This window comes from Barbatula barbatula (assembly GCF_947034865.1).
Source record: "Barbatula barbatula genome assembly, chromosome: 17".
Classification (NCBI taxonomy): Eukaryota; Metazoa; Chordata; class Actinopteri; order Cypriniformes; family Nemacheilidae; genus Barbatula; species Barbatula barbatula.
In genome coordinates, this window is record NC_136780.1 from 16,266,256 (window position 1) to 16,294,043 (window position 27,788).

The window sequence follows — 27,788 nt, forward strand, 5'->3', positions numbered from 1 at the left end:
TGAACATAACACAAGCCTTTACTGATTTGGAAATAATATGGCTGCAGTCCCACTAAAAGCGCTGGAGAAAGTGACTTTGATGAAATCGTGACAGTGGCAGAGAGCCATAATTTCATTCACGTTTCCTGAATTAAGCACATTAGTGAGGGGCAGCGAGTGTGGCACAGCATCACACATAGTGCACAACGGACTTGAGATGTGACTTTTTGTGCAGTCAAATTAACAATAGTTTAATTTGAACAGGTTTTTGCACTTTAAACTTTTTTTTAAACGGCAGCTGAAAAGCTTGTTAATGGATTCTTTTAAAACCAGCACAAAGACCTACATGTGTACCGTCTCTGAACATTGAACTGGAGTATAGCCAGAACACTATAAACCATTCAGTACATGAGTGTAAAGTGGGAACTGAACAACTGTGACATCTGCCCAGGGATATCTAGGGCATGATACTGTTTCTCAACTAGCACAACTCGACCTTGGTGGGAAAAGACGGACAGCTATTGTTGAACCGACGGATTTGGGGCCGTCAGAATGGGTTGCAACATGTGCGTGGTGCAGAAGCCCGAGGAGCAATACCGGGTCATGTTCCAGGTAAGAATCAAAATTGGCATATGTCAGATGTCACTTGTTTGCACCTGTACATAACCTGTATCAATATTTATTTACATAGAAAAGCTAGAAATTGATTTTCTGAGTCTATACAGCACCGCACCAGCAATTAAAGACACCATATCACAGAAACTTCCTCAAGTCCTATAATATGATCTAACAAGTTTCGGTCACACTTCGGTATAGGGGGCAATTATCTCTATTAACAAACCATTAACTACGACTTCTTCCCCAATAAACTCTTAATTTGAGCTTATTAATAGTTAGTTGGGTAGAATTAGGGAAGTAGAGTACGGTCATTCAGAATATGTGCATTGTAAGTACTAATAAACAGCCAATATGGCAAAAATAGGCATGCTACTAACAACTGGTTAATAGGCAGTCGTGGCCTAATGGTTAGAGATTCGGACTCGTGACCAGAAAGTTGTTAGTTGTACCCCTACTTGCTCCCCGGGCGCTGCAGTGATAGCTGCCCACTGATCCGGGTGTACGTGTGTTCACTACTCTCTGGATGGGTTAAATGCAGAGGTCACATTTCAGGTATGGTTCTCCATAACTGACAAATAGGTCACTTTCACTTTTTAATAGTGAGAATCGCCCCTATACTGAAGTGTTACCCAAGTTTCAGATTGAACCTTGGTTACTAAACAGATAAGGTAGAATTTTGGGTTAGGATGTTTCGTTAGTATAGCCACTAAGCAAGCTCTTTTAAATCTTGTTCTACATATTTCTGTTTCTGATAAATAAAATAAATTTTGACATCTGCTTTCTGTGCAGTAATAGCGTAATATTAAGAGCACCATACATCAAATACATAAGTCAAATACATCTGGGTTTCGGAATAAGCTTAAACTATTTCACGAGTTCGTCTGTCCATTCAGACTTAATAGTTAATGGTAAACATGGCTTGCTGTCCTTAAAGGGGGCTTGAACCTCGAGGCTCCGTTTGAGCTCAGACCTCAACCACCCTATAGTGAAAATGCACAGAGGAAGCATAAGAACAGTGAATGTGGAGATGGGGAGGAGGAGGGATGCCAGACGAATTGTCACGGGAAGGAAAAGACAGCCACTTACTGTATAAATGCACATAACTATGACATATTATTATTGACAGGACTGAATGTTTAGGCTCCTCCCAAACGTATATTTATAAATTAAAATGGAACATGACAATAGAAATGCTGCAGTTACATTTTAGTTCATTTAGCATCCGGTTAAATTGCATTATGTGTGAAACAAATATGTGATGCGAACAGTTCATTGAATCTTTAGTTTGTCTGACCTTATTACAATCTTTTTCTCATTTTACATGTGCTTCTAATTTACTCTGATATTTGCAGTCTAAACCCTTTCACTATCTCTCCTTGTAATCCTGTTCCCACAGGTTTCCTCTGTAAACTGCTTGTTTGTTTGTCTTATTCTAATGAGATTTAATGAGCTTTATTACTGCTGGAAGAAAACACTCCATCCATCCAAAACATTGCATACAAGGAAGGAGGTTTTGATTTACAACTGTTACGGACTGTGAATTATTTTTATCAGTTAATATAAAATGTGCAGAAGTGACTTGCAATGAAGCCATGCCATTGCTGTAGGAAAGAAAAAGCCAAAGATACCCGAAACGCTTTTCTGGTTGTGAAATTGCACCCAGACTGCATGTGTTTCATCGATAGAAAGTTTTGTCGATAAGAGACGGCTGATAGTACAAAAGCCAATTAGCAGAGAACTGGAAGCTTTAACACTAATGAGCTGTCTGTGTACAGATGGAAAAGTCTGAAACCGTGTAATTACCAACATCATCCTTTCTTATGCATCTAGATTATTGATTCACACATGCTAATATACCAGAAATAAAGAAAACAAACATGCCAATAATGTTCAGTGAAAACCACTGAGGTTTCTCCTATATAAAAAAACAGAGATATAAAGCGACTAAATTATGTCTTTATTCAAATCTAAAAATGCCAAGAGGTTTGGAACGGTGTGGGGTAAGGTTGTAGAAAATAAAATGATAAAAAAATGTAGACATCAAAAAATATTCCCATCACAGAATATTATGCAAAGTAATAAAACATAAATTGGTTTACATACCCTCTAAAGTTTAAACCTCTGTTGTGCTATCAAATCATTGATCTACTTGTTTAAAGGTCCCGACCTGCCTAACATTGTGAGCATATTTAACAACCAGTGGAAATGGAAACACTTCAAACCACCCTAAAACTAGGACCAGCAAATCATTTTATGCTGGGTTCAGGCTACTTAAGTCTGTTGTGATAAATGGTTTTCATAGCACAGGAATGATTTTATAGTTAGCTTTAGCACTTCTTCAATATTTCGATTTACAGTAAATAATACAGTTAATCTGGAATTGCATGCAGGGTGAATTCAAGACGATTGGGACAGCTGTTGACAGTCATCTTAAAATGTACACATTATGAGTCATTTTGTGTTCATTTTGGGCTACATTTTTTGAGTTTATAGTAACACAAAATGTATTGGTCCTGAACTATACACAGATATGCGTTCAATTAAGGACAGGTCGTGCTGTTTTTAACCGATTTAAGAGTGTAGTATATGAACCAAAAACTGTTATTTTACCTCAAAAAAGGTCAAATGGTCTACATACATAATGAAGGTACCAAGCAGTGTAGTGAGAAACCCTGCGAAAGTTATTCAACAAAGGTCAAAAGAAATGCGAGAAAGTATTGTAGAAAAAAAGTACAATACCGCAAATCACGGAGATTTCTGGACAGGATTTGATTTCTCCGAGGACTCCTGGGTTGAGAAACAACTCCCGAGCCGACAAACTGTATGTAATTTGCTCCATTATGTTTCTGAATTTTGTGTGAGAAAAACAAGCTTGTTCGATCTGAACGAGATTGAAATCGCAGAGTACACCTGCGAAGCACAAATTCACTTGACCTCCTCAAGGGGCAAGACTTCAATACCGTCGCAAAAGGTTTTTTTTCTCTTATTGCTGTTCACTGCAGACCGCAAACTCATAACTCAGGTGAAAAATTATTTATTTTGCTGTGGTGCTGTGCTGTATAAATCTTGTGTGGTGAGTGTGCAGTCTTGCTCCCAACATCTCTCTTCAGCCTCAGCAGATGGACGTGTTGAAAGTAACCCTTACACGTGTCAACACTAGACGCGACACAAAATCGCAACAAATCTTTTCCATGTTATTTTGAGTTTTTGTCCACACCGGCCGCTCCAATGATACACGACAAGCTGCAATTGATAATATATTAACTTTTAACCTTTTAAATGTCATACATCACATCTAGTCCACGACGGTGTTAGACAATGTGGAATTCTATGGAAACATGGTAAAACGTCAAATGGAGCTTATAGTACTACACATAAATAAAAAAAGATATACTTTATATGTTCTAATAATAAAATAATAATAATAATGTTTTCATTAGTTTCTCATTAAGTTATGGAAATGTTATATCAGATTTTGTTTAACGTTCTACTTATGTAAACACATGTAAGAATAACGTTTGATTACAAAAAACTTTTTAGAGAACATTAAGGCAAACCAAAAATACCCCTTCAAATAAAGGACAAGATGACAGCTAAACCTTTTTTCCTTTTTAAATAAAGACTTGCTGAACTGTCCTGCTTGTTTTTTCTGAAAAGAGTCTCACATTTAGAGTTTTAGATGAGGTCTCGTAAAATAGGTTCAGACTGTCCAAGCTACCAAAGAAACATCTGAGGCCAATATCTGAACTTTACATGATACTTAAATAAATCTAAAATCTTCTGAGCTACGAAAAGCATCCTCAAAGTTTTCTTCTGGAATTAAAATTATAATGAAGGAAATTATATAAAGCTAAAGTTAAAGAGAGCTGGACTTCAGTCATGACAGATTGAGAAGAGGGTCATAGAGAGGTGAGCTGAAGGATAGAGATGATGAAGAGCATTAGAGGAATGAATAGATAGATAGGAGGATGGATAGCCACGTTTTTTTCTTCGGCTTTTGGACCTCAGACGACACAAGTAATTGATTTCTACACATCGCAGAGCAGGAATTAATCGATGGACCTTAGTAGCTCCTCAGGAATGGTGGGGCTGTCCGTGACAGTGTCTGACTGTAAATCTTCTGGGCTTCTCTGTCGAGTTTAATCTGAGTTTCATCTCTCTTCTAGTTTCATCATAGCCGCAGTTGCTGGATTTAATATTCGTCACACAAGTGAGTCACATTTAAAGCGCAACTCAAATACCACAGACTGACTGACACATACATTTGCATTTCCTCAAGGAAATAGCAGCGCTAAGGCAGTGAAACAGTGACTGGTTCAGGCTATTGACTCTGGTTCAATGTAAATCAAATGCAGCATTAGAGCCGGTGATGCTGAGGACACGTGAGAATAAACACAATGCAACACATGTGACCATATTCCCAGAAAAAAGACCTGTTGTTATAAGTCTGGAAAAAATTATCATAATATTCTAATAGATTAGTGCCCGGTTTCACCAACAATGATTAGTTTAAACCAGGACTATGCCTTAGTTCGATAAGGACATTTAAATCGCTTTTATAACAACTGGTGTGCATCTTAAGCCAAAACAATGGCACTGATATATTTTAAAATATGTCTGGGCAAGTTATTTTCTGTTCAAACATTCATCTTAGTCTGGGACTAGTTTAAGCCTTGTCTATGAAACCCGGCCTGACATTTACATTTATTCATTTGGCAGACGCTTTTATCCAAAGCGACTTACAAGTAGTTTTTTTACAGTTGCACATTACTGCAGAGCAATCAGGGGTAAGGTGCCTTGCTTAAGGGCACTTCAGTCATGACCTGCTGGCACTGAGATTTGAACCTGCAACCTTCTGATCACGCTCTAACCACTAGGCCACATCTGACCCTAGACATCATTTAAAAACATTGTAAATGAAAATATTCTTCTTAATTTAGTTAAAAGAATACAGTTAAAAGAGAGGCGGAGAAAATTGTTAATGATTTCTGTAGATTAAGAGTCTCAATCTGAAATCATTTAATATTGGAAAGAAATACAATGCCGACATGCAAACTGTGTAAAAAGAATAAAACATTTAGAATACACAAAACACACATTCACAGATCAAGCAGTTCACAACAAAGCATAGATGATTACTAAAGGAAATGTTTTTCTCTTTAATACTCCATTATAATCCTTATACTCCTGAATCCTTGAGTCCTGGTTCTGGCACAACAATAAATAATGTAGAGTCAAATAAAAGAAGACAAATTTGTATTTTTTGGGATCAACTGTTCTCTTGAAAACGTACAAAAGAATAAGTAAGAGATAATGTACATGCAGCCGGTTGTTATGGCAGAAGCGGAGGGTCTTGTGTCACACTGAAGGGGCTTATTTCGTGATAACAGCCGGCTGATTATATGCTATCCCGCTTACTTGCCACATGAGAAAAAAACTAGAGATGAAATGTAAATTTGAAATATTTAATATTATAAATTAAATAAATACTATTTTATTTATTTTTACCGAATGCAGACCTTCCGCGAGGAAGAGCCGTTTTAAAGTAAGGACCGACGTTCAAATGTCACAAACATGCAAATTGGTTTAATAATTTGTAAATATAATATCATATATGTTATTAAAGAATATATTTATAATGTATTTGTGTAATATTAAACTGCACCCCTCAAAGTGATTTGCAGCATCCGAGTTATAGGGTGTTGTTCGTTTTGAGCGGTTACAACCCTTGGAATGTCGCAACTGGCCAATCATGTAATCATTTTCTTAAATCATGTCTTAGTCCCCTTTCACTAAACCCACATGTTTTTTTTAAACGTCTGAGTTGCCAGACAACGCTGCTCTTTCAATGTGCTTTGAAAATCCATTTCCACCTACAGTATGAGATTTGAAACATGAAAATCAGCCTTAGAGGAAACACAAAAGGATCCCACACAAACACATCAACAGTATAAAAGCAGGAAAGTGTTGATCAGATGTGCATGTTGAGGCACATGTGTAGTTTCTTCCACTGCCAAAACCAACAGCAGAATAAACACCATCAATCTGCCCGGCACTCTAGCGATATCACACCCATCAATCACTCTGAGCCCCCCTTCCCCTCTCTCTCTGAGCTGCAGTGCAATGGGATGCTGTAACTATGGCAACCAGACTCATTAGGCAAGCAGAATGTGTCTTCTTACACTGAATTTTGTGTAGTTACATTAGTATTAATGAACATATGGCACGCATATGGTTAAAGTGATCAAAGAATCGCTGTCTATGTCAACACAAAAACACACACAGTGCTGCGACTTTGCTCGACCACACCCTGCGTCACTGTGCCAGACATATCATCATAGATCTTTTTTTCTTATCGAAGTTTCTTTAGAAACCTAAAAACACTCACACTAGCTACTGCTTAGCAAGACACTTGCAAATATGTATAAATGTATGTATAAAACCCTAGTAACTGCTTAGCAACGCACTTTAAACACTCGGGACACCCCAGAAATCACATAGCAACACAATTCAAAAACTCAGAACACATGAGCAACTGCATAGCAACACACTTGAAATGTTCATCAAACCCTAGCAGCGGTATAGTCACACATAAACAGACTTTGCAAACACCCTAGAAAATGTATAGCAACAAATTTAAAACACTCAAGCAACATTTAAGTAACTGTATAGCAACACATTTAACACACATAACAATGCATTTGAAACACTCATAACAGTCTAGCAACTGCATATCAACAAACTTAAAACACTTAAAACACCCTAGCAACTACATAACAATGCATTTGAAACACTCATAACAGTCTAGCAACTGCATATCAACAAACTTAAAACACTTAAAACACCCTAGCAACTACATAACAATGCATTTGAAACACTCATAACAGTCTAGCAACTGCATACCAACAAGCTTATGACACTTAAAACACCCTAGCAACTACATAACAATGCATTTGAAACACTCATAACAGTCTAGCAGCTGCATATCAACAAGCTTAAAACACTTAAAACACCCTAGCAACTACATAACAATGCATTTGAAACACTCATAACAGTCTAGCAGCTGCATATCAACAAGCTTAAAACACTTAAAACACCCTAGCAACTACATAACAATGCATTTGAAACACTCATAACAGTCTAGCAACTGCATATCAACAAACTTAAAACACTTAAAACACCCTAGCAACTACATAACAATGCATTTGAAACACTCATAACAGTCTAGCAACTGCATACCAACAAGCTTATGACACTTAAAACACCCTAGCAACTACATAACAATGCATTTGAAACACTCATAACAGTCTAGCAGCTGCATATCAACAAGCTTAAAACACTTAAAACACCCTAGCAACTACATAACAATGCATTTGAAACACTCATAACAGTCTAGCAGCTGCATATCAACAAGCTTAAAACACTTAAAACACCCTAGCAACTACATAACAATGCATTTGAAACACTCATTACAGTCTAGCAACTGCATACCAACAAGCTTAAGACACTTAAAACACCCTAGCAACGGCATAACAATGCATTTGAAACACTCATAACAGTCTAGCAGCTGCATATCAACAAGCTTAAAACACTTAAAACACCCTAGCAACTATATAACAATGCATTTGAAACACTCATAACAGTCTAGCAACTGCATACCAACAAGCTTAAAACACTTAAAACACCCTAGCAACTACATAACAATGCATTTGAAACACTCATTACAGTCTAGCAACTGCATACCAACAAGCTTAAGACATTTAAAACACCCTAGCAACTACATAACAATGCATTTGAAACACTCATAACAGTTTAGCAACTGCATATCAACATGCTTAAGACACTTAAAACACCCTAGCAACGGCATAACAATGCATTTGAAACACTCATAACAGTCTAGCAGCTGCATATCAACAAGCTTAAAACACTTAAAACACCCTAGCAACTACATAACAATGCATTTGAAACACTCATAACAGTCTAGCAGCTGCATATCAACAAGCTTAAAACACTTAAAACACCCTAGCAACTACATAACAATGCATTTGAAACACTCATTACAGTCTAGCAACTGCATACCAACAAGCTTAAGACACTTAAAACACCCTAGCAACGGCATAACAATGCATTTGAAACACTCATAACAGTCTAGCAGCTGCATATCAACAAGCTTAAAACACTTAAAACACCCTAGCAACTATATAACAATGCATTTGAAACACTCATAACAGTCTAGCAACTGCATACCAACAAGCTTAAAACACTTAAAACACCCTAGCAACTACATAACAATGCATTTGAAACACTCATTACAGTCTAGCAACTGCATACCAACAAGCTTAAGACATTTAAAACACCCTAGCAACTACATAACAATGCATTTGAAACACTCATAACAGTTTAGCAACTGCATATCAACATGCTTAATAATTCAAAAAAAACCAGCTACTGCATAGCAATGCCCTAGCATGTTGCACTAGCAACCACCACTAAATGCAGTGCTTCCTGTTTTCACCTTTTGCATAATTTTATTGAGGTATTTCCCAGACATCACACACGCATACATACACGGCACATTAGTAGTAGATCAGATCACAGGAGTGTTCAGTAATGAGGGCTGAACACCATGTGTGTGTTTAATTAATCCCGGTGGAGTTAATCGTCAGGGGAGGGATCAAGATCTACTCAGTATGGAAATGAGTGTCAACAGTGTGTCAGTGAGGTTCATCTTTCACCTCATCAGTATGTACCCCAACAGGTATCGCTGTCAGATGTGTGTGTGGGGCTACGTAAAGGAGAAATGAAAGGGTCAAAGGGCTGTAATAGAGAGAATATGACCGCAATACTGGTATGAACCCACACAGATAATCGCTTTGTTCCCAAATCTTGATAAGCTGCCTGCATAGTCAGTATTTTGAGGCATCATTGGCATGAGGTGAAGGATTTGGTAGTAGGACACTAATGTTGCCCTCTAGTATACTTGTTTTAGCAAAATTCCAAAGTAGGTGTTCGAAAACGTTGCTATTTCGTATTAATTCATACAAAGTGAACGGTACAAAACCATCGGAATATAAAAAAACAAAGCTTTCCCTGGCAGACGGATCCAACACTAGTCACAAACAGGAATTGGTAAGTATTTCATGAGGTAGCTAATACGTATAAAGTTATACCATCTTATTTGGACGTTTTAGTACTATTTGATTTCACTCCAGTGACTTTAGGGATGGGATAAGTGGAGGGATTCCAGGATTGCTTTTATCTGTTTATCAAATTGATAAGAATTAGCTGTCTCTTGAAATTCTTACGAATCCTAAAGCGGCATTGCATTGCATTTCTTCTTACAGATTAAACAATCCCAGAATGCATTGTGACATACTAAACCAAGATTGCATAGACAGTTAAAAGACATACAGCATTAATACCAACAATCCTTCTTTAAACATTAAATATATATTATGGTGATTGCTTAGATACTGGAGCGAGAGAACTCGCTGGATTTTAACATATCTCAGAGATATCTCAGAGAAAAAACTAAAGAGGGGAGTCAAGAGAGAGCAGATATCGACTCTCTCATGGAGTATGTGTTAAGATACGGCAAAAATGATAATGATCCGCTTTGCAAACAAAAGCAGATTGCACAAACAATGCCTGCTGCGACATCATCCAATTGGCTTGTTTTTTAAGAGACTTTTCGTACATAATTTTGTATTTCATTTCAATAAATCTACAGGAGCATGGCCCCAGTAGACAAGATAACGCTCCGCTTCATGGCAGCCGACTGTGAAAGCAAATTCTCTTGACAAACTGTCTGCAGGCTATGAAATGAGTCATGCGTGGATGATTTCTACACACAAAACACATCTTTTAAATACATGTTGCATGTGTAAAACCATTCATCTCAAATACTTACTTCGAATACCTTCATACTTAATGATAATATCTACTGAAAAGAGAGAGAATTAATGCATTTTTAATTGACAGATGTTCAGAAAAGCCGGCAGAAACACAGAAAGAAATCTACAGAGGGGAAATTAAATGTTCTTGCAGTATCTCAAAGAAGATTTGTAGCTACAGGCTTAATGATTCAACAAAGCTCTTTCAAGCTATATGAGTAAATGTATTGCTGCTCCCAGTGTTGAGTTTCTGTATAGAGAGTATTTACTCTCAACCGCTGTCGATTGGGAAGCCCCAAGGGGATGAATGCGAACATTAGTATGCGGGTCACTTACATCACTGATGCACCACACTCTCGGTTTGTTCTCATTCGCAGAAAAAAACAGGTGTCAATGTTTTGTAGTGAGATGCATACACTACCACAACATGTAAAAAAAAGCAGTATTAGTTTTATGTCTTATGCAGAACTAAAATCACGAGAGCTGTTATTTAAGTAGCAAAGACCCCCTTCCGATCCTTACATTGCAAAAAAGTCTAATCATACTTTATATCTGCACATTAGTGCCCATATTAATTCTTAGGAACATCATTATCAGGCTTCTATGAAGGAACATACAAAATGGAGCTAATTACTCACCCATTGTTGGAAACAAGACGTCCGTTGTGCTTGATAACACTCAGTGACACTCTGGGCTGTAGATTTCATGTAAATTATTTACAATTTGGATGTAAATGAGCCCCTCCCTGACTGAAAATTACACTCCATGATGACTGTTAATGGGTTACTGCCATTAAAAATGTTGTAATTGATGGCTGTTGTCAAAAGCAAAACACAATGTGGTAACCCAGAAGTTCCTGCATGCACCCACAGCAGAAACGCTTTGCTCTAATTCCTGTAAAACAACGAAATCGTAACTTAATCTATGGATAAAGATGATTTCATCCAAATTGAGTTGACTGTTGCAGTGAATGACACAAAAAACTATCAGTCCATAAGTCTATTATCCTTTCACAAATAAAGTCTTAAGAAGCCAGACAATACACCTAATAAAGTTTGTATCGTTTTTGTGTTTTTAAGTATGTAACAATTGAATGACAAGCAATTGAAATGGTTTTGATATAAATGGTTTTTGAGATGAATCCAGAAAATGTTTATGATCCAAAAAAGGAACCTATAGATCGTGTGTACAAGCACCTTATTACAACTTATATGATAACAGTTCCATCTTAAGGATGAGCGCCCTCTAGCGCAAGCAGCTTATTATGTACTAAACGTACTATGTCATGTGTATTGACATGCAGTGTATTCCATTGCTTAAGATTGCTCACTTTTTATGCATTTTATACTTCGTATTTGTTATTATTCATATTACTCCGTATCAATATTTCATGAATATTAAGGGTTTTAAAGATATTTTGGAGCCACTATCCCAACCCCCACCCTAAACCTAAACACTTCTCAACCATACAAAATGCAACACACGAGTGAAAGTACAGTCGCAGGTATTTATAGCATGAACTAGCACAAAACGGTATATTACAAAACAACGTGTGTTCTGAATTGAAGCAATAACTAAGAAGTAAATATGTAGATATCGGTGAATTCAACGCACGCAGTCAGGTCTCAGTCTGGTCTCGTTCAAACGTTTGAACATCATGAACTTAGCGATTATGAGAGCCAATAACACTTCACGTTCAAAGCTGACGCAATCGGACACGATAAACGAGAGCCGATGCTATTTCACAATCCCAGTTGACGGTTCACTTCGCCTGGCGATGATTTTAAACGTGTCTTTAACCCGAAAGTACACAGGATTGTGAAGATTTACTGCAGATGGTCGTTTGACCTCAGTACACTCGGAATATTTGGACTGTTGTTTTATATTCTGTGCTTTATGTAATGTAATAAGTAAATTGTGTTGTGTTTCTTGCTCAAAATGTGTGAATGTTTAAATTGAAACTCACACTCCAATACGTGTCATCATTGCAAAATTATTGCGCAATGTATCATTTTATAATGTCGGTAGACAAAAGTTTTGTCCTGCTGGTAGAGGCGCTAATTCAGTATTCTAAGTCGTATTTGAGGTAAGGAACAAACCACTTTTATTGTAGTATGACAGGTTGTTATATTTGACCCAACAATGGATAAAACCAACCCAGCATTTTGGGTTGAAACAACCCAGTATAGGATTATTTTAACCCAACATGTGAACCCTTTTTGACCGATCTCTGGGTTAAAAAATAAGTGTACCATAAGGTGTTTTGGGGATTGCAAGTAAACGTATATTCCATGCATACAAAGGCCAGGGAAATACAAACTACTCTACAAAAAGCATGTGTATTTTCCCCCATGTTTTCATTTCAAATAATGTTGGTGGGTCCTGAGATTACTCTTTAGAAAACCTGTTGTCAAATCATGTGTAAGTATCTAAGGTGTTTATTTTAGCATGAGTTTGTGGTTACACGTCCAAAAACCAACACGTGGCTTCCCTCTGGATTTGCATATATATGATCTCTATATCTATAACTCTTCTACCAGTGCTCCAGCAGTGATCTGCACCTATGCCCATTTCTAAAAACCATTCGAGAAGATGATGGAAGGTGATAAGTGGCCAACCAGCATCTCAGCATCATTACTGATCCCATTAACCACTTCAGACTCAGTCTTTACATCTCTCTCCAGCTTCTTCTATGCACTTTTCGCTCTTCTTAAAATCAGTCCCATTTCTCCCCCTCCCTCCAAGGTCTATCTACCATTCCTTATCCCCTTCCGTGGTTGTCTTTCTCTGTCTCTCGCCGTCTTTGAACTCCCCTCCCCCTTCTGTCTACTTGTGAAGGAATATTGAAGACTAGCCCTGTCTTTGTTTCTTTACTCCATATTCCAAAGTGTTCTCTCTGTTGGTCTGCTTCTAGACGAGCATTTTGACGGACAGAAATTCATGCTCGGTCGTGCAGAACTTTTGTTTTGTTGTAATACATCGTACCGCATGTCCATCTGGGCTCACGGTCATTCCGAAGGTTTAATATCTTGACTACTGTGCAAGACATACAGCAGGTGGAAAGCTAAGAACATGCCTTATCTTCCTCTGCAGTCATTTATCTGCCCCCACCCCCCATTGTTCAGGATCTCTGGACGTATAGCCCTGCAGCCGCAGGAGTGGACGTGCGGGTAAAGATGTTTTCCGCATTACGACTGCTTGAATTAGTGGCTGGGGATGTGGTTATGCCTCTGTGCCCGAGATGAGGACGTCTTCTATGTAATAAATCATTGCTTGCTGTTAATTAAACCGTCCATCCAAACTATGCTCCAAGTGAGTGTGTGTTTATAGCTCTGACGTTAAACTGCGTGCATGATGGCGTTTATGAAAGCCAGTGCCCATGGTGGTCGTATCCTTGGATGTGATATGACAAGGAGAGAGCGGAGGGGGAGAACCTTTACAGCGAGACTATTAAACGCTGTGGGACACTGAATCCTCGGGCCTAATGTTGCAAATTCTGGCAAATCAGAGCAGCAATGTTGCATTTAAATAGATTTGAGATGAACAGATGGGTGTACGGAAATCTCCTGATGGTGGACAAGGTCAGTCTGAGCCATATGTGAGTGTCAGCAAACTGAAGGCGCATGGACGGTCTGCCCGGAGAAACCAAACGCTTTTAAAGATGATGTGAAACGAATGTTACTTTCATAATTAGATGCATTTCAGGGAAAAAAAGAGAAAACAAAAAGTGTAGCGAGTTTTGATTCAGAACTATTGTAGTCACCGGAAGAGGAACTGATTGGAGAGTAAAAAGTGGGCATTGAGAAGGACCCACAGAGATGAAACAGGGATATTTCATTATGCTGAAAGGCTGTAAAGAGCGAATATTTTAATAATTTGAGCCAGTTGGTCCATAACCAAGTCGGTGGAAGTACAGTCTTCCCATTCCAAATATCCCAAAACAAACAAGCATGGCCGCCAATCAGACAATCTGCATTTAAGAAGCACAATGAGATAAATGATTGCACAGATTCAAACACATCAAATGCACTCGACCAAAAACAAATCATATGAGAAAATCTATTTGGAGCCTTGGTGTGCCGACTTTGTAAACAGATTAAATGTATGCATCTGCACTAAATAACTTCATCTATACTTATTTCAACCCCCTTAAACGAGTAGTTCTCCTTGAAATGGAAAATTCTGTCATCGTTTACACGCCCTCTTGTTATTTCATACCTGTATGAGTTTCTTTCTTCCGCAGGACACAAAAGAAGATATTTTGAAGAATGTTGGTAACTGAACAGCACGGCCCCCATTCACTTCTATTGTAACCAACATTCTTCAAAATATCTTCTTTTGTGTTTTGCGTAAGAAAGAAAGTCATACAGGTATGAAATAACAAGAGGGCGTGTAAACCATGACAGAATTTTCCTTTTGAAGGCGAACTACTCCTTTAACAACCAGAAAATCGTGAGTTGTGTAAAGTAGAAAGTGAGGAAGCGTCTGTGTTTGGGCGGGCTGCATTTCAGAAGGTTTGAATGCTTTGATTTAGTTTCTCATCCTGATCTGTTTCTATCAGAGTCCTGCTCAATATTTACACTCTGATCCTTCTCATCTCACTTGCCACAGGGATCAGGAGTTAAAGCCGAACCAACACAGTAAAACATTATTTGACAATGTGTGAATACTAATTTGAAGATTTATTCACCGATTCATTTCAAGGGTTTATAAAAGCACAAATGCCTGGAAGGAAGGGCAGTGTACCAGACGTTAGGTTTGGGCCACAAAAGCATGTACGCAGTAAAGTTTGTTTTAATGCTGTTGCATTAAAACCGTCTATACTATATACTGTATATATAATTGTAAAAAAATTCTTTTTGCAATTCAAATCAAAAGCATGCCACCGATCCCAAAACATATGGAAGTGCTCCTCAGATGCACATGTCTTTGTATGGTGGGAGAAAGCAGAGTGCTTGAAGGAAACTCAAGGCAATACGAGGAGAAAATCACATAGGAAAGTATCACTACTGATTCCTTCTTGCTGTGAGGCCACACGAGACCCACAAAAAAGTGTGCTATATGGAAGAAAGTCATTAAAGATTCAGATCAACCTTTGTGAAAAATACATAGAAAATCTTGCTGCTTATAAACACTACTAAAATATATCGAAACCTATTGGAAAGCACATCATCTTAAGAGAATGCCATTGGGCAGGTTAAACCACAGCTGTGAATCGCTCATGTTAAACCCTGAATCATACATCACAAATGCTCCTCTCTGCACATATTGAGTTTTGTGGTCATTTATCACCATGTGACTTCATTCTGCTGAGTTGTTTGTAGTTTCCCTTATTGCAGTTTCTCGACTGTCCCGTCAGCGCTAAATGAACCAGACTTGCATTAAGAACTGCTGTCTCTTTAATACTCTTTTCTAATAATACTTTCTTTCTTTTCTCAGAAGGGACAGATAAACAGCATGCTGTGTTCTTTCAATGGAGAAGTTGGATTTAAGGTTATAATGCTTCTTGTTTCTTTTTTTCCATGTGATTTTTAATTAAATGTTGTAAATTTGTTGAAGTGACGTGTTTGGATGTTTTTTTATACTGTATTGTGCGTGTATGTTTATGAAACATGTTTGTTGTGTTTACTGAGTGTGGCATTCATACACCTGTCTTTAATTTATGTGTTTGTTTCTGGCATAATACATATAGGGGCTTTTAGGGTTTAAGAATAGACTGAAATAAACGTTAGAGCTGTCTAAATTAAAATGAGTTTACATTGACATATCTTAAAAAAAAACATCCGTGCCATTGTTTTGTTTTAAAATACACACAATTAATGTTTTTGTAAATTTATCTAAAGTTTAGTCCTGGTTTAAAATAATCCCTGTCTGGGAAAACTCGTTGAATTTACTTAAAAGCTCTACCTAGACATTAAAAGGATCTTTATGATGTAACATCACGTAGCTATCACATATGTCTTACTGTATAATTGTATTATGGCATGCATGCTTCTAATAATAATCTGTTAAATGGGCATCTCCTAATTTTTACACTTTTAAAGTCCCCGAGAAATAAAAAATTACAATGCTTATTTTTCCATGAAATATTGCAGCGTCTATTGTAAAGAATTGCAATGTGAGTCATTCTCTTTTTAAAACTCATGTGTCCTCATAATCTTAAATTAAAATATGAAAATGGGCTTCCATCCTGTAATGACTATCCATCATAAATGACGTATGTTAGACGGCTTGGGCGGAGCATCTGTTAACTCCTCCCCTTCAACCGTAAATCTTCTGCCAGTTTATTTTCAAATGCAACGGCTGATTATATACATCCACTCAATTCGCAGTAAAAATATGCAAGCCACGCCCACTCATTTTCTCCTTTGAAATTCCTTTTCACTCAGAAATGCAGCAGAACACGGAAGTAAAAACGACCGCAACTTATAATAATTGTGTTTATAATTCTAAATGTTTTAGTTTTTTATATTTCACATCATCCGTGGATATGTTGATACGAGCTCACACGAATGGTCATTTCGTAGCGATTAGCTTAGTTTGTACAGCTAGCATCTACAAACGATTTATTGTTTTATCGTTATTTATTGTTTTTACATCCATGAAATGATCCTTTAACATACCAAATCGGTAATACTGTGCAGATGAGCAGTCCTGATCCTGGCACTTTCTCTTTTAAAGCAGGTGAACAGCAACGGTTTAGCTCACCACCCTCGGGATCAGAATCTACATGCGCTGAACTGTAGGCGTAACATGAGGTGGGGTCAGAAGAGGAAAGCAGGTGTGCCCGGAGCTGCTGGTACCATACCGATCCTTATGACTGACTGTGTGGACAGCGGGACACAGACAGATATCAGTTTCCAGCACATGGTGACGTTAGGCAGACCCGTCCATCACAATAGACCAGAATCACCTCCATCTCCTCCACTTCCACCCGTACCTGAGCCCTACCTCTTCAACCAGCTGTAAGTGTGTGAAATGTATTTGGAAGAATGTCAGTATCCAAACAGATCTCATCCCCCATTTACTGCCATATAGTAGGGAAAATAAATATGGGAATTAATGAGGTCTGCTTGTTTTTATCATTTATGTTTAATGTATAACTTGCACTTTAAATTACAATTAAATTGCATTCATCTTACATTATGTAATATTGGTTTAAATACGGCACATTTGAGCAGCATTAAACAGTTATAAATAATGCTTGTTCATGTTGATAACTGTCTACAGTTTGTCATTATTCTTATTGGTTGAAATAACTGATTAAATATAAGTATTTAAAGACAATGCATATAAAAGACAATGCACATTTAATGCTTTACCTTAACTTTGGCTTTGGTAATTTTACTTGATTCAGTCATGGAATATTGCATTAGAAATACACTTTAAAGTACTTAAAAATATTTTGTTTAATATTGTTACACAATAAGTGAATATCTGTGTTTTACAGTGTATTTGGGGGGTGTTTAGTTATCAGGGGCTCTGGACAGCATGTATGGAAAATATTATTTGAAAAACGATAGTTTGAAAAGTATTCTTGCTCTACCGTCTGGTGCTACAGAAATAATGTATTTCATTACTGTAATAACTCAAGAAGGGTCCATTTTGAATGTAGATTTTTCTCGATTTCGTCTGTAATATTGTGTTTCCTCCTCAGACCACCTCTAGACCACGTGTACTACGACCCAACAGATTATTTTGATATTAGTCAACATGAGGTGGACAGACAGGATGATCTGGAGTATGAGGTCATTGTCTCTTTAAATTTCCTCTATCGCAGATTCACAAACGTCTCTTAGGTTGGATAAACTGATGAAGTGCTTTATCTCTGTTTTCTTTTCTCTAGGAGGTGGAACTGTATAAATCTTGCCAGCAAGATAAACTAGGTTTAACGGTGTGTTATCGCACAGATGATGAAGAGGATCTGGGTATCTACGTGGGCGAGGTGAGAAATGAAACTTTCTATTTGACCGTTAGACAAAATATACATTTATCTAAAATGTCATATTAAAGGGAAAGTTCACACCAAAATGAAAATTCTGTCATCATTTACTCGCCGTCTTGTCATTTCAAACGTGTGTGAATTTAGTTCTTCCGAAGAAAACAAAAGAAGATATTTAGAAGAATGTTGGTAACTTGCCTCCATTCACTTGCATTGGTTTTGTGTCTGTACAATAGAAGTGAACGGGGTCCAGTGCTGTTCGCTTACCAGCATTCTTCAAAATATATTAAAGAAAGAAAGTCATACAGGTTTGAAATGACAAGAGGAGGAGTAAATGATGACAGGACCTTTTTGGTTGAACTGTTCCTTTAAGATGTCTGAGCTCGATGTACTTTATCTTGTCATTGCAGGTGAACCCCGATAGCATTGCCGCTAAAGATGGGAGAATCCGTGAGGGAGACCGAATACTACAGGTAACAAAAGGCAATACTCTCTGTCATCATATTAATGACCTTACAGATGTTTATCGGATTATTTAAACCTGCACTGAATGTGTTTCTGTTCAGATAAATGGCATGGATGTTCAGAACAGAGAGGACGCAGTAGCCATCCTAACCAGAGAGGACAGCACCAATATTTCTCTACTGTTGGCTCGACCCGACGTTGAGGTGAGATTAACCTTAAAACAACTGGAAAAGTGGATAAATAATTGTAAGTGCGTTTCTGTGTTCAAGCTAGTCAGTCAAAAGAATTGGTTTGGCAAATGTATTGAATAATGTTAGAGAAAGCACAACATTTATATTGTCAAGCCTCTGCTTTCCCTTTTCAAAGAGCAACAAATGTGTCACTGTGCAGGTGAAATGGGCTTCATTCCGTTCCCTGTTCACAAATGAAAACAAACAGGAAAGGTGAGAATAGGACACAGCTAAATTCAGACGAGGAACTAAATGGAGAGCAGGGGAAACATGGGGAGGGCCTATGTTGTTGTCTGGGGGTCCGTCAATCCTTTCTTCTACTCAAGGTCATGCTCAAGAAAGCGAATCATTATGACATACCGTAATACACACTATGAGTCACTACTGTCCATTTAATTTCCTTTAAAACATTCTATAGAGTCACAGACAAATGCAATGTTTTTGTTGATGATGGGAATGAAAACAGATGATGAAATATATACATGGAGCTTACGCATTTCCAAAGAAATTCTCTAAAAAGTGTTGCTAGGAGGTACAGTACAGAATGGGTTCATTAAACACCAAAGAAATGATAACAACAGGCTTGTATAAGGACAAAATGAGACTGTCTCTGACTCTCCGAATGTTTTCATTGATGAGCCCCAAACTTCATGGTCCGTCGTCATGTTTTAACTGTGAGATTGATCAAATAAGTCCATAAAAACGAATGGCAACCGTGTTTATCCCACTGGTTAATATTTAAATAAAACATCATTCAAAAACAAACCCATTTCATGAATACAAATAGACTAAATTAGCATTTGAGATATCAGACATGTTTATGAAGCTCATTTAGTATGATGTGTATCATAAAATATTTTTCAATGTCAATGAGAACCTATAGTTAACAATACATTAAAATAGTTTGAAACAAAGTATAAAGTAATACAAATGAACAAATGGGGTCAGTAGCACACAAGTGTTTGTGTTTTGTGGAAGGTACAGATGGTGTTTGAGACCCTGGGTATGTATATTCCCCAGCACAGGTGGCTCATCTAAGAAACCTCTCACTGTTTAAACGTCTCCTACAGCAGATGGGAAAAACCCCATAGACAGATATAGAGCATCCAAACTGTGGCCCAGACAAACACTGTCCTCTACTGTTCAAACAGGGAATATTTTCATCTTTGACCATTTCAGTATTCATGAATATACAACTGTGGCCAAAATGATGTCAGTTTCAATTCTACCATGAAATGTGAGGTGATGGTATTAAATGGAGATAACAAAACCTTTAAATATATAACAAAATTATTTGGCAGAAAAGCAACTGGCACATATGAGGAAATGTTTTTATTCAATGAGAGTCCAGAACAGATAAGAAATCTATTTTATATTATTTCAAAATATTCCCAGGTTTAGACCTCATGAAGCTGGATGATATAATGTCAAGAGAACAATTTAGGAAACTGTAAAAAGAATGAGCTTTTATCCAAAGTGACTTACAAAGAGCAATAAGCAATATGTCATAAAAGAGCAATATGTGCTAATACATTCAACAAAAGCTAGACCTCTACCTGTTGAGAGAAAAGGGTTAGTGTACTTTATTTTTCATTTGTCTGTCAAGTATTCACAGAAGAGATGGGTTTTAAGTAGTTTTTTGAAGGTTGTGAGAGATGTGCTTGACCGGACCAGAAGAAGGCGCCGCTGGTTTGCTGAACGCAGGGTTCTTGAGAGTGTAGGAGAGTGTGAAAATGTGCATACATCAAAATAAAAAGGAAAAAACATAAAATTGCAATTTTTATAAATATTTACAGTATTTATTAGGCATTTGCACAATTTGAACACAGGGAAAATGGGCTTTAAAATGTTTGTGATGAGGCTCATCGTTACATTAACATTTTCATGGCACACTTGACCAATACACAAAATCAAAATACACAAGTGACATGCTATTACTTTTGTACTATAAAACAGGCAAAACAATAAAAACAGATAAGTGACAGCAACAATACAATACAAAGTCACACCTCACTTGGCCACTGTATACTTTGCATGTTTGGAATATTTTGCTCACTTGTCTTTTAGTTTCCTTTTCTAATAACTTTAATATCTCAAACCCTTTTCTTCCTAGAACGAGGCAGATGATCTGGATTTGGAGTTGGATGTGGGCCTGGATCTGGAGGATTTGGACAATGCCTCTAACTTACCCAGCCCTCAGCATCATAGGAAAACTAGCTCCTTGCTGAGTGACATCAGCGGGATCCGAGGCGGCCGGCCCAACCTGTGGCAAACTGCACTCAATAACAGCCAGGAGCTGGACAGTGGGGTGGGTCGCACTGATGAAAGCACACGTTGCGAGGAGTCCTCCGAGCATGACCTACTGGCTGATGATGCCACCAGCGTGTGCACGACTAATGCCACCAACACACCTGGCAGCATGCGCAAGTTCCACGCTGCTCAACACGGATGGGAATTCCATTACAGTAATGACTCGCTACTGGGGCCAGATGGGGTGGGAGCCGCAGACCACGGTGCTCCTGAATCACAAGGGTCAGGGACAAGCCGAGTTCTGATGCCAGGGCTTACAGAGGAGGAATACGAACGTTACCGTGAGCTGCTGGAGATCCGGTGCCTTTACGAGAAGAATGGAAATGCGCTTCTTTATTTCGACAGGAAGAACCATGGTGCGGGAGGTGATTCTGCAGTAGGAGGTGCTCCTGTAGACATAAACTGCAATGAGAATTTGATGCAGCATGAAATTGCTCTTCTGGAGGAGGAAATTCGACATCTGGAGTTCAAGTGGCGCAACGTTTTGCGGGCTCAAAAGATGCAACAGTTGCGACAACGCTGTCTAAAGGTCTGGCCGGCTGACGAAGAGGACGATGAAGAAAAAGGAGCCAAGTCAAGGTGTGGGGTTGCAGAGGCGCTCCACCATGAGCTGTCAGATATCAACGAGATCCCAGAAAGGGAACGCTCTGACAAGGAGAGTACAAGTGCTTACAATACCGGTGGGGAAAGTTGCCGGAGCACACCTCTGGCAAGTGAACGGTACCCTGGAGATTCCAGTGCCTCTGCAACCATGAGACCTCGGGCACCACGTCACAGAACAGGTTCAAGTAGAGATAAGAATCTAAACCTGCCTTCTTCATCCGAGGCCAAGAGAAAGAACGAAGAACAAGGAGACAGCAGGAACTCCAGTCCAGCAACAAGAGTTCGGTCATTATCTCGGAACGGCGGCAGCAGTAAGAAAGGCTTGGATGGGGCACGACGAGGGTCCCAAGGCACTCTATCTTCTGGAATAGTCAAAGGAGGAAGGAGTGCAGAGAACAGTCCATACCTGTCCCGTCGCCCCTGTGGAACAACTTTGCCTCCACGTTACCAGAGCTGCATGCAATTGAGGGATATGTCTACCAATGACAGCCCAGACATTAAACACACTAACATAGAGGTCACTGCTAACTCGACCAGTGTAAATAGAGACTCGGCAGCTGCCCCTGTAACTTCTCTGATTGGACCAACGCTTCCTCCAGCTTCACCTCGAATGGAGTGGAAGGTGAAAATCCGCAGCGATGGTTCTCGTTACGTGGCTAAACGTCCTGTCAGAGACCGTTTACTAAAAGCCAGAGCCATGAAGATTCGGGAGGAGCGTAGCGGGATGACCACGGATGATGACGCGGTGAGTGAAATGAAGATGGGGCGATACTGGAGCAAAGAGGAACGCAAGCAGCAGCTGCTGAGAGCTCGTGAGCAACGCCGCCGCCGCGAGTTCATGATGCAGAGCCGACTGGACTTCTTGAGGGAGAGAGAGAGGGAGCAAGATTACGGAGCGCAGGGACAAGCTTCAATACTTGAGCTCAGCCAAAAGAAGAGCATGAAGAAACGAAGCCGCCGTATTTTGGACAACTGGATCACCATTCAGGAGCTCTTGGCTCACGGGACCCGTTCAGTAGATGGAAAGAAAGTGTACAACCCTTTGCTATCTGTGACCACAGTCTGACAAGTGGACCTGGTGAATGAAGGGGTTTTAACATACATCTGAAGGAGGCAGGCAGAACAATGAAGAACAAAAAAAATCATTTGATTTGGCAGTTCATTCAGGAAACAGTTAAGATGGATGTAAATGTACCTTACAAAAAGCAAAATAATGTACAATGCCAAATGAATGTAAATTCAAAAACAAAAGTTGTACATTTCTTGAAATTTCATTATCACATGCACATGCAGACTGTCACCAAGTGAAAAGAAAGCAGTTCTGACTTTGGTTTGTAATCATATTTTAAACCTTTAACATTTGTACATGATGGCGAGGAACAGTGTTATTTTGATCTCATGGTGGTGAAGAACCTAAAAGCAGGTTGACCAACTGGAAAGGAAAATATAAGGTGGTCAAAAGGGTCAATATCTGTTACTTTTCATTACTTTGCTGTCACATTGAGCTGATCTAAGCACATTACTTATTGAAGAACCAAAAAGCACAAGGATAAATACACAAACGTTTCAGCACACAAACATAGGCACAGTGAATGTTCATGTCAAACACTGACATTGGCCAAAACAAATCGGATGCAATGATTGTATATTTTTGGGATACATTGGACATTTTTATCATTACTGAATCATGACCAGCTTGCGAAATCCCATTTGCAGATATTTCTTTGATATTGTAAAAGTGTGCATGTTGTCTGTAAACGTTTAACCATTGTTGAGTGAAACCGTCGAGTGAAAATGTTGCAGTGTTGTCTATAATAATTGTATACAGGACACTAATATATTGTGTCCAAATCTTCATAACATTTTGCAGGTTTAAAAGAACAGAATGTTCTCCTAAATGTTTTTGAATAAAACTTTTGCAACGTAATCACTGAATGCTTTGCTTTCATACTCTCACAAATCATTTTTGTCCAAAAAAGGGAACAGTGCATGATTTTTAGTAAGGTAAGGGCCAAAAACTAAGAATAAAACTAATGCTTTAAGAACTTGAAGAGAGACCTCACATGGATACATAAACTACAAATGTTGATATCTGTGCTAGCATAGTAAAACCATAATTTCTTCATGGTAAGCTTGACATTTTTACAGAATTGTCCTGATGTAATACTTTGGAGCAGCATTACAGATAATTGTCTACTTGTGAAATAATTTTTCTGTGAAACTGGACCATTTTTATAAATTTACTTCAATACATCCCGGGTGGCACAGATACACATGTGTGTAAAAACATCTAATAAACAGTGTGAATCTTAAACATTTTCTGGATGTTTATATCCAATAGAGACCAATTGCAGATGAAAATTTAAATGACAACATAAAATATATGTCTTTCAGATGTATGTGTGGCACTGGCATAGCCAGAGTTATATTTTTGAGGGGGCCTGTCTGTAAACAAGGGGGCTGATATGTATTTGTATAGGTTTCTATCTATTCCTAAAATGATACACTTGTATTATACAGCTCACCGTTTTAGCAAACATAAACAGAGCCTAGTGGTTCTTAATCCTGGTCCTCTTGGCGCAAAAGATGCAACGCACAACACGTGACATAATTAAACCAATAACTTTGGAAACAGCTGGGAGCACCGATTGGTCGATCAACCAGCGCAACAAATCCTTTTGGTTTTATTCAAAGCAATCTAAAATCTGAAGAGGCCGTACATGCAAATAACCTGGCTATGCTATCAGGGATGTGCGTTGCCGTTCTTACCCTGATAGCACACTTCATGTAGTAGACGTCTATTTGACATCTGCAATACGTCTCTGAGACGTCTCATATAGACATCTGTAAGATGTTCATGATTTAGAATGGATGTAAAACGTCTCTTTCTAATATGTTTAGCAGATGATTTGACAAAGCAATGTCCTTCGGATCCAGATCTCTAGGAGGCGTCTTACAGACGTACGTGTGCTAGCTGGAAAATTCAGGCAAAAACCAGAGCTAATGAAATGTAAACATTAATTTAAAATAGAATTTATTTCGCTTGCTGCTACATTTCACCAAATAAACACAAGATGACATATTGGATACCATCTCTTCATTTATTGGATGTACAATTATGAAAAATAATAATCATAAAAAAGACTGGAAGCCCGGGATTATGTACAATCGTTCTCATTGATTCTGTGGCAACATCTCTCGAACATTTCATTGTCTGTCTAATGCTCACTCGAAAACATGATATGTCGAGCTTTAAAAAGACTTTCCACTCTAGATATGATAAAAACATGACCAAGTAAACAAACCAACAAAAATTACATACAGTATTACATACATATACATATACATATATATATATATAGAGAGAGAGAGATCTATAAAAGCAGAATCATTCAAGTATCAAAAGACAGACCACCCAGAATTATTTTACAATTCAACATTGTTTATATTTTAATCATTAAGCCGCGGATATAATCCAAACTATCACTGTTGAATTTTCTAACGTGATTAGTTGTGCAAACACTGCTGCCGTTACAGGTGCTAGCATTAGCATCTGCTTGTACTTAGCACTGTACCCATATTTAATGTACCGTGTTGAAAACAAAGTGGAAATCAAAATAAAAACGTACCAGACTTAAAATGCTCGTAAACTAAGGCTAAATGCTTACAGGAATATTTTCCATCTACACATCATATTCAGGAATTATCTACACAAGCCTAAGCACATTCTTGCCAGATCTGAATATGCAAATATCACATCTCAATGTAACTGTCTATTTCCTTTATTTTGTTAAAAGATGTTTTATTTTTAACCAACCCTGCTTTCTGCAACGTAAGAAAGACAAAACGTTGCATTATAAACCCTTACATATAAACAACTCTGTGTTGTTTGTAGTGTCACATTAACGTCATTTTGTATTAGAAATCACAGTATACTTGTTAAGTCACAAAATATACCAGGATTGGACTGTACCGTTCTCAAGTCTTTCATTTATTAAAATAGTGTACCGTTACATAGCATTGTATCTCCCATTTGTCTTTCAGTTTCTTTCTGTGGTCTACACAATCCTATTAAAACATGACGTTCAAATTCTCTTACCCATATGGTTTAGCGTTTCAAACGTAACTTTTTTACAAAACCTTGGTTGTTTGACTTAAAATACTGACAAAACCGATTTATAATTTCTAGCTATGGATGGATTTACCTTAAACTGCTATAACTGTATTCAACAAGTCAGTGTTTGCTAAACTGAAATCAGTGTTTCTAACTTAAACTAGTTTTATTTTCCAAGTTATCAGACATAATATGAGCTGCTACACTGAGATGAATTGGCATCGGTTTAGACGCGTCTTGCAGGTGTGTAGAACAGCATCAGTTCACAATAAAAAATAAAACAAAAATCAAAGAGAATCTAAGCAATGATACAACAACACTGCCTCTTGTTAGTGCCCGGAAATACAGTGATGGTGCGTTTTGTTCTTCCAGTGTTTGAAAAACAAGTCTTTGAACCCGAAATCTTATAAAAGTCAGGTTTCTTTTTTTTCGAGGATGAGAGGGTTTTGTTTACTGAGAGTGGCACACTGGATGGGATACTCTGTGTCTGTGTTCGGCTCGTGTGTGTTTAAGAGTAAAGCCACATGATGGACGCAGTGAGTTTGCTGCAGGTCAGAGAAGTCACACACATGCACTCGCGCACACACACACACACACACACACACACACACACACACACACACACACACGTGACGTTTTATCCAGTCATGCTGCCATTAGCATCCAACTTTTCCTGTCTGTTTGGCATCCAACACAGTTGTCAGCTACAGAAAAACACACATACAGGGATTAAAATAAAGCAACAAATAAAATGTAAGGTTTGGATAAAATGATAACATTCACGACACGCATTGGAAAAGAAAAATTAAGAGGAAGGTAAGTCGTCACGCTAAACCCCTTGGACCCCTAAAGAAATCCTTAAACCATATTTAATAATGTTGACACAGAACTCTAGGATTCATTATTATAACTCAATGTTGACCATAACCAATTTTAAACCAATGTTAAATACATTATGCTATCTGGGTTGTGTTGGCACATACTACAACAGTCGTCGGATTCATTCAGTTTTCACGTAGCGACTTGTTTGCAGCGCTTATTTTTAGGGATCCAAGGGTGGCAGGTTCTTGTGAAGAATAAAGGATTTTGCGTGACAACAGAAGAGACAGAATGAAGTAAGAGAAATAAAGGCGATGATGAGACAAGCAGCAGGTCATAAAGGGTGACATTAGTTTGGCTACGACCATGAACACATTTCTCATAAGTGTCTTAAACTGTAATAAACTGCATCAGATGAAACTGACAGACTGTCAGCGAGTCAAGGGTCTAGTATTGATATTCGCCGTCTGCTACATATTTGTAAATGCTTAAGCACCCATCTCTTGTGATCACATGAGGATTAAGGCTTGTGAGAAATATCGAAGCACATTTCCACCTTCAAATCCCAAGGTAGGAACATGAAAGAGCGAACAGCATTTCCTAGCCACGTCTCAGATCGATATGCCGTGACACTCTTGTACACGTGTTTTCCACAACACTGATATGAGACGGCTTGTTCGGCAAGTTCTCGATACAGTCACTGATTCACAGTCCATATTATTTCACTTTGACGTCTTGGCATCACACACATCGCGAGCGTGCGGTCTTCTCAGATACTTCTGTGATTTGGTTCAGACGTTTAGGCCCAGCCTGAT

The 27,788-nt window shown here is 38.2% G+C and overlaps 2 protein-coding genes across 2 annotated transcripts in view; one reads left to right on the top strand and one right to left on the bottom strand.

The window, feature by feature from the left end:
* Positions 1-531: 531 nt before the first annotated feature.
* Positions 532-23,106, top strand: LOC306906284 (PDZ domain-containing protein 4; the record flags this gene model as incomplete). The annotated part of the gene is made up of 8 exons (XM_079477551.1): positions 532-591; positions 15,930-15,983; positions 17,175-17,455; positions 18,148-18,238; positions 18,337-18,435; positions 18,843-18,905; positions 18,999-19,100; positions 21,241-23,106. 8 exons carry the CDS (start codon positions 532-534, stop codon positions 23,104-23,106), a joined length of 2,616 nt encoding a protein of 871 aa, XP_079333677.1.
* A 2,018-nt stretch (positions 23,107-25,124) lies between these two features.
* Positions 25,125-27,788, bottom strand: part of LOC306906997 (ankyrin repeat and SAM domain-containing protein 1A) — a 70,107-nt gene continuing 67,443 nt past the window's right edge. The window contains 1 exon segment of the mRNA XM_079478799.1: positions 25,125-26,858. Within this exon segment, the coding sequence (XP_079334925.1) occupies positions 26,855-26,858 (4 nt within the window). The 3' untranslated portion in view covers positions 25,125-26,854.